The sequence below is a fragment of the Dendrobium catenatum genome, unplaced genomic scaffold (assembly GCF_001605985.2).
Source record: "Dendrobium catenatum unplaced genomic scaffold, ASM160598v2 fragScaff_scaffold_1422, whole genome shotgun sequence".
Taxonomy (NCBI): Eukaryota; Viridiplantae; Streptophyta; class Magnoliopsida; order Asparagales; family Orchidaceae; genus Dendrobium; species Dendrobium catenatum.
This window is the reverse complement of record NW_021319884.1, coordinates 952592-961101: the sequence shown is the minus strand read 5'-3', so window position 1 is coordinate 961101 and position 8510 is coordinate 952592. Positions and strand designations below refer to the sequence as shown.

Here is an 8510-nt window from a genome sequence, read left to right as displayed (position 1 = left end):
ACGTCAAGTGCATTTTTTTATAATTGACCAATGCTTTCATTTTTCATATGGCTTATCTAGAAAAGATAGGATCAAGGAAACAGGTTAAAAAACACCATTTCAAACACCAAGCCAAACGAGTAGGGTTGAATAAGGCTGGCAAGTATGATGAAAAACTAGCTCGACTCATGTTCAACTACTCCTAGCCAACATAAAAAAAGCAAAAAAAAACAAAAAAACGGCAAGTGCTCGGATTGGCTGTATTGTTTACAGTAAAAGACGGAAAAATTTTAGGAGTCATAGGAATAAGAAAATGAAAGATATAGAAGATTGCTCCATCATTTTGTTGTCCGAGGCTAAAAAATTATAAGAAATTTTCACAATATCCTAGCTAAGGTTTTGTTTGTGGGACCGGCTTTCTTACTTGCTTCTTAAAGCGCTTTCTATAAAAAAAATTAAATTTTTTTGAACTAAAAAACTTCTTAAAGAAGTCAGTAAGAAAGCCATCCCAAACTTCGCCTAAGTTGGAACCTAAAAGTGGAAGACCACAATTCAATCCTGATTGTGGTAATCTAGAATCATTACCATTAAGTTGAACAGCAAACTCTAAAAAATAATTAGAACTTGCATGGATGGTCTTTTAAAGTTTTAGGGACCAAGATTTAACCTATGAAATTCTTAACATGATTCGATGGTGAAATAAGCATCCCTATGAAGGGCCAAACCATATGATTTCAGGGATGGATGATGTCTGCAGGGTTACATGAACTGGCTAGGACATCATATACATGACAATCTCAAACGGATTATGGTGAACCAGAACAAGCTCACAAAGGGGAAGAGAAGTTGCTTAAACTGAAAGCTGGCCTCAAATTAACCGGGTAAAGCACCAAACAAAGAAAAGTAGGGAACAAAAAACTTCCCTGAGAGCAAACGGAACTCCGACGACAGCAGCCCCCCGAGGGGCGGGGAGAACCCGCCGCCAGAAATCCCACGCGAAAAGCCGCAAGGAAAAACCCTAGCGCTAATTTTAGGTCAAAATTTACTCATTGTTTCTTCATAATGATCAAAATTACTTTGATAGTAGGTTTTCCAAAAAAAAAAAAAAAAAAAAAAAAACTCCCAACCCTACTACAACCGCATAGCTGCACCTTCATTCTCTGAGACACGTAGACCCACTCCTCCTGATGTTGAGCTATCTTTTGCGTGTTCCTTCAACTTGTTCGGTCCTTCCAGCGAGGGAAGGGTAAGAGAGGGCCTCTATGGGGCTTGAGTTGTTTGTTAGTTTTATAAGATTTGGCCTCAATTAACTATTGATTAATATGTTATTTATATTCACTAAATTTATATTTGCTTAGTATTATCTTTATATTTGTAATTTGATCACAAAATTTAATTTTTTGCCATTGTGTATTTTTTTTATTTGTGCTTCCCTTTAACAGCGGTTTTAACCCCTACTAAAAGCACTACTAAAGATTTCCTACATCAGCATTTGTGAAATCGTTGCAAGTAGCTCTTAAACTGCTGCAAATAAATTAGTAACTGTTTAACCATTGTAGTAGGTCATGAAAAGTGTTGTGGACATATTAATAGTTTAAGAAGCATTTTTGCAATGACTAAAACCACCATTATTATTAACCAATCGCAACAATTTAAAATAGTGTTATTTTTTAATTTAAAATTGTGTTATTGATCTTATTTTGCAACGGTTTAAATCACTGGTATTGGTGCAAAATTCCTAAGATTTATTGCTTGGTTCAGTTTCACATTGATTTAATTAAACTATTAAAAGAATTATATGTGGCAAATACTACTTAAAGAAATTAAAATGCAAAATATATTCCACAATGGTAGCAAAGCTGCTGTTAAAGAGCATATATGTAGTGGAATACAACCATAATGGTCTTACAACGACTTCAAAAACCATGAAAGCATTTTTTAGCGTATGTATATATATATATATATATATATATTAGGTGGGATAGGCCCCATTTAACAATGAAGTTTGGAGCAGTACTATAGTAGAAGCCTCCACGGATGTAGAGTTTTGCTCCAAAGAAAGGTTGTGATGTGCTACTATTTAAGTGATATCAAATCAACTTCAAGTGAAAGGACTGCTTTAGCTTTAAATATATAGAGCAACTTGTAGGGGGTATGGAATGCTCATAATATCTTTATCATCATAATGTGGCATTATTTCTTATTCTTGGTGAAAATTTTTTTAAGTAGCTTGACTAATATTTTGCTGAATACATCTGACAAGTCGTTGAATAATGGACAAAGATGAATACGGTGTAGAGGAAAGTTCTTGCATGAATATTAGAATTGTCCTGGTTTAGGTACACAGAAAATAAGATTAGAAAGCTCAAAAAGTAATTAGCAAAAAGATTTGAATGAATGGAAACAAAAACCTCACTTATCAAAAGGGTGAAGTAATACAAATAAGCATTATTGAACTAACATCTAAATCAGATATGATACATGACAAGCCTGGTTCATTGATAACCCATTCTAAAAACAATACCTCCTAATCCTGGAATTATTCCAAGTTGAAGTTCAGGAAGTCCTAACAGAGCAGAAGAAGTGGAAATGCGACTATGACATGCCTGGGTAAAGAAAACCAACAGAAACATTAAAATTTGAGGCATCTCAAGCACAGGATACACTAGAAACAACGATTAAATAATCCCACATGCACACCATTGCAATCTCCAACCCACCGCCAAGAGCAACGCCATCAATTGCGGCTACTGATGGTTTTCTTCCACCTGACAGCATGAAAAACTGTGAAACAATATAGTTCCTCTGAAACTCAAAACACCAAAGCAATATTGTTCATTAAAATTCAAAACACCACCTTCCAGAATATCGGTAAGAAATTCTATTGACATGGAACTGTTTCTCGGTGAATCTCCTGTCAACAAATAAGAAATGACTTCAGAAAGTACAACAACAACATCAAGCCTTTACCCCACTACGTGGGGTCGGCTCTTCCACCTGACAGCATGAAAAACTGTGAAACAATATAGTTCCTCTGAAACTCAAAACACCAAAGCAATATTGTTCATTAAAATTCAAAACACCACCTTCCAGAATATCGGTAAGAAATTCTATTGACATGGAACTGTTTCTCGGTGAATCTCCTGTCAACAAATAAGAAATGACTTCAGAAAGTACGAAAGTAAAAAATGTTTGACTTAGGAAATGCCTTCAACTTACCTTCTCCTTCCTTGAATGAAGAGATATCAGCACCTCCCGAAAATTTTCCTCGAGCACCTATTCAATGAGCTTGAACCTTAGAAAATGTTATAGATACGTTAAACAAGTTTGGAGAATTATTACGTACCTGTAAGGACAATTGCTTTCACATCATCTCTTCTCATGACTTCCTCATAATTTTCCTTCAGGTTCAACAGTACTGCAAGAGGAAAATAAACAAAAGACTCATTTGTAATAAAATGATGTATCTTTTCTAGTGCAATGCATAAGTAAGAAGATAAAGATGGAATCTCCAAGACTCGAGACCATTTTGGCCTCGCATCTTTGGCAGAATTTTATTGTTATTGAATAGCAGCAGAGCTTCACAGCCGTACAAAATGCATGCCATGCATCATTCTATCAAAAAAGTACATGTCAATACAACATAATATGATTAATTGCTGTCGTTCCATTTGGGATCCAAATAGATATTCACATTGGATAAACTCGATATGAAGGGTTTTGCCTTTGTGCATGGGGGGGGAGAGAGAGAGAGAGAGAGAGCAAAGGCAGTTATAAGCAGTTGAAAGCACTAAAGCTCTGATAAACATGCAGCCCACTCAACCACTAACAAAGAAATGTCACTCTAACCATTCACTGAAAGGGTTTTACGGGATTCCTTTTAAAATGAAGGAAAATACAACAAAAAGAACTCTACAGTTAGGAGAACCTATTACAGCAAGCAAAATAATAACATTCTCATAGAAAAGGTGGCGATCATTTCAGTTAGATCATGTCGCCTGAAAATCCTACAAAAAGAAATGCTATTGATAATCTCCAGCATCACTTAGATGAACAGTACCCACTCAATCACTAGACACTTCTTGAAGTATACTACAGATAAAAATTTTACTTATATACTTTTATCAGCTAGAATCATTCATTACATGTTGACAAATTCTTCAAATGATCATTATCATTAGCTTAATCTAAGAATTTTATACTTCCGAGTATATACCCAAATCATTCTCCACACTATGTTTTCTCTATGGGAAAAGGACCAAAATGGTCCCTTAATTTTTTATAAAGGATCAAAAAGGTCCCCAACTATATTAAAGGACTATTTTGATCCCTCAAGTCTTTAAAAAGGAACCAACATAGTCCCATTGTGAGAACTATTTTGTTTCATCTTTAAAGAGTTGGGTAATCAAAATAATACTTTAATATAGTTAGGAATCATTTTGGTCTTTCATAAAAAGTCAAGGGACCATTTTGATCATTTTTTCTTTTTCTATGGTACCTTTCCGTTGCTAAGCAGTCAACATCATATGATATAATTGGCTAATTGCAATTTTTTAAAATTTATATTTATATCTCTGAAATTATACTAACTTCATAGCAATCTAGAAACATTTGCTTCACAATCACTAAGTTTTAACTAAATAGGTATCAAACTACTAAGTCCAGAAAACATTTTAAATATTACATTTTGGTGGAAAACTACTAATGTTTGATGGTTCTGAATGGTTGTTCTTTCCTAGCGTAGAAATTTGATGAAAATAGTTGGTTTGTTTTCTTTTACCTTTGTGATGGCAATTTATTCGATCCGTGTAAAGGCTCAAGCAATAAAATAAAATCCACAACCCAATATCAAATTTTTACCAAATCTCACAACTGCAGAATTTAAATGTGATAAGATAATACATAATTTACCTTTGTTGCATGTCAGAACATTCGTGGCTGTAAAGTTAGAGATCTATGGTCTTAGCATCATACAATGATCCAGTATGCACACAGATACCAGAGGAGTTACAAGAGACACTTGAGTTTTTACATGGAAAATATAGAAAAGTTAAAAAAATATAGTGTATGGCCTATTGAAATAATTCTACTAGTGTTTGTCATTAATCACAAATGATGCATTTCCTCAAGAGAAGGTGCTTCTACAATATAATAAGCATGAGCTGTACACAAGGAATTTCTTGGTGGAAAGTGGAAAAACCTAGTGGCATATGAGTTATCTTCAAAAGGTCATTTGTCTTATATTTGATCCTACTCATTAGAAGGGGAGAGACCATAGACCATGAAATCTAGCTTAAATCCTAGTGCTAACGTCAAAAATCAAATTTGATTGTATTGACAGTGTACATTGATTTTATAAGTGAAAGCATGCATTGACATTGGTAATGAAATCAGCAGACGTGGGTGTAGCCAAGCTGCAATGGTCAACGTACTTTAGATCAAGGGACCAAAATCGGCGATGGTGGTCAGAGGATCTTAGTAAGGTGATGCTTGTCGGAAGATCATAGTCAAGCAATGGTGGTTGAAATGACCATAATAGGGCTATGGTGGTCGAAGAACCATATTTGGGCGACAAAGGCAGAAGGATGGCAGTCAAATGTCAATGATCAAAAGAAAATAGTCGGACGGTGATGGCCAGAATAATCGTAGTCGGGTGACGACGGCGGTCGGAGAACTGTAGTGGGGCGACAATAGTCCAGAGACATTAATCGAGTGAGGATGTCTGAAAGACTGTAATCAGGAGATAGTTGTCGGAGGACCGTGGTCTAGCGACCCTAGTCAAACGACAATCACGCAATGGTCTGAAAACAGTGGTCAGGCAATGGTCCGACGATGGCTAGTTGTGGTACTCCGGCAAAGCTCCGATATTGTTTGAGCCTATGAGGCTTTGAGTTCTCTTGAATCTCAAGCCAATGTTCAAGCTTATGATCCTCCCTTCATGTAGAGAGTGGGAGCCGATTTCTAAATTTTTGAAAGTGACATGCCCCATAAATGTAACTAAAATCTGAAACAATCTATCGAACAACCCGTTTTGATTCCCTCAATCATAGATCATTATTTAGGATTTAAGTGCCTTAAATGATATCAGAATTAAATGATATTAAGCTTGTTTGATTCATCTCATCGAGATACTCGATTTAACTATAAGCATGTGAGATTTGGAGATCGTTTGGTCATCCAATCAATGTTATAAAGTTTTCAATTACATTTCAAGTGCTCAATCTGGGCTTATTCAAACTCTGATTGAACCACTTTTAATGTCATCAGATTTATCTCATTAAGACATTCAGTTCAACTATATGTTTGCTGAAATGAAAGTTCGAATAGTCTTGAATTTAATAATGAAAGTTTGCGACTCAAATATTCATTGAGATTCACACCCGATCAAGCAATTTTTTTATGAAGCATCAGTCTTAAAGAAGATAATGCCAATAAATAATTCTTTTAAGTTGTATTGTTAAAAAAAAAAAAATCATCCAATTCTCAAATTCAATTTGATGTGATGATATGATAGAACATTTCTTTTATATCGATGTGTAAAAATGACACTCATTACAATCCAAATAAATAACTAAATTCATAAAAAATGAGTTCCCACAAATTTGATAGATATTTGTGAAATGCACATCAATTTGAAGAACTTCTAGATGGGTCAACCCCTACCAACCCCACCCCCCCATCACGTGAAGTCAACGTGCACAATATCACACGTCAAATAGCAATGATGAATTGTGACGCATCCAACCTTTTTCAATGATTACGTTTAAACAGTAGTAGCGAAAGCAACGCACATTTAATGGTGAAAGTATGCAAATAGCTGTAGTTTCTCCTCAGGACGACCTGTAACACAACAACACCTTTTCCTGGGTTTTTTCAAGCTCAAAGCTTTTCCACGGTCCTTTAGAGTAGTCAAATCATGATCATTTTCTCTATCATAATCATTCATAGACAAAATAGCCAACTAAATAAATAGATGTGTTTCAGAACAAAAGCATGCATGATAATGTACTTGCTAAAGTTAAGAGAACCACGATACTATCGAGTAAGTTAATTATGTTAGCACTTAGACACCGCCATTAAGATTGACAGACGAAAGTGCGTGAGAGGCGAGAAAGATTGGGTACATCGACTTCAGCTTCCATAGTCAAAATCAACACCACTAGTTGCACATAAGTAGAAATATTGTTGATCCTCTCTCACCATTACTAACTACCCATAACTACAGGTAAACCCTCAGTTTAAGATATACTACTTAGAGAATTCAAATTTTCTCGTCGTGAGAGCTCAGAGGACGTTAATACGTCTTCTCGGCATAGGTGAGAGAAGATGATATTGTCAACTTGAGTCACAGGAATTGTGCGCTGAGTGAAGAATTAGCTCATTTGCAGTTAATTTAAAATTAGGAAACTCACATACTGAATATCTCGCGATGCAAAAAGAGTTTGTTGAAAAATTACGAAGGGATTAATAGAACGGAAAGAAGTGGCAGCACGTGTAAATGGACATGTGGCATTGAAGAAGAAAGTTTTTATGAGGTCACTTCACATTTATCGCAAAGATAGTATAAGAGAAATTTTTAATTTAGTATGCCATTAATGGGTCCGCTAACTCGCATCATATTCGAAGCATGCAATGAGAGAGATCCATCGAGCTAGAGGGTGAGCGCGTCGCAGAGTATATTGAGCGAGCGCATGTCGCTTACAACTAGGACAGCTATAGAACACTTGAGCTCTAGACGTCTATCACTTTTTAGAAAAGTGTTATATTTCTTTTCTCTATACACAGATGAAATTTCAAGCATGTAGAGCCATGAGACTTGAGCATTTGAAGGCCGTCGTTTGCTAACTCTCAATTAGCGAGCCACTTAACAAACTTCTAATAGTATATGTATAGGATTTGTATGTTCGACTGAGTCTTTAGGGTCCAATTTTATTTTAGTTTTTAGATATCACCTTCAGAAAAGTTTAGTGGCGGAGACATAAATTTTTTTAAGTGGGGGCACAAAGTATATTTTCATATATTCCTCCCACAACTTTTCATTCGGCGTTTAGACTGAATTACAATTTTTTTTTTTTGAATTGTTATTTTAAATGATAAAATCAATATGATAAAAACTTACACTTTAGAAACACCCACTCTTCAGGTTTTGAAAAATTTGAATGATTACTTCAATATCAATATAATTAAATTTTCTTTCTCAATGTGACTAAAGTTATCATTATCTAATGATCTTTAAATTCTATTAATAGTCGATTTTTTTATAAATAATCATAGCAAAAAAAATCTTCCAACTTTAAAGGCTTGTTGTTGTGTTGCATAGATAATATTTTGATTATAATATCCCAATGTAATTTATTTTTTTAATAAAATTAGATCTATAAAGAGATGAATAAAGAAAATAAATGTGATAACTATGCTTTCTAATTTTAATAAAAGAATAAATAATATCAATATAAAAAATAAAAAAATAAAAAAGAATTATATATATATATATATATAGTACTAGGTTGTTTGGTAGAGCGGGGGAGGGG

The 8510-nt window shown here is 34.6% G+C and overlaps 1 protein-coding gene across 1 annotated transcript in view; it reads right to left on the bottom strand.

The window, feature by feature from the left end:
* LOC110112426 (glyoxysomal fatty acid beta-oxidation multifunctional protein MFP-a) overlaps nucleotides 1-8510 on the bottom strand; it is a 20289-nt gene that overhangs the window by 6533 nt on the left and 5246 nt on the right. Inside the window, exons 2-6 of the mRNA XM_028699983.1 lie at nucleotides 3326-3397; nucleotides 3199-3255; nucleotides 3066-3122; nucleotides 2680-2747; nucleotides 2499-2585 (exon numbers count right to left, since the gene is read on the bottom strand). Of these exons, the coding sequence (XP_028555816.1) occupies nucleotides 2499-2585; nucleotides 2680-2747; nucleotides 3066-3122; nucleotides 3199-3255; nucleotides 3326-3397 (341 nt within the window). The remainder of the gene's footprint in view (nucleotides 1-2498; nucleotides 2586-2679; nucleotides 2748-3065; nucleotides 3123-3198; nucleotides 3256-3325; nucleotides 3398-8510) is intronic.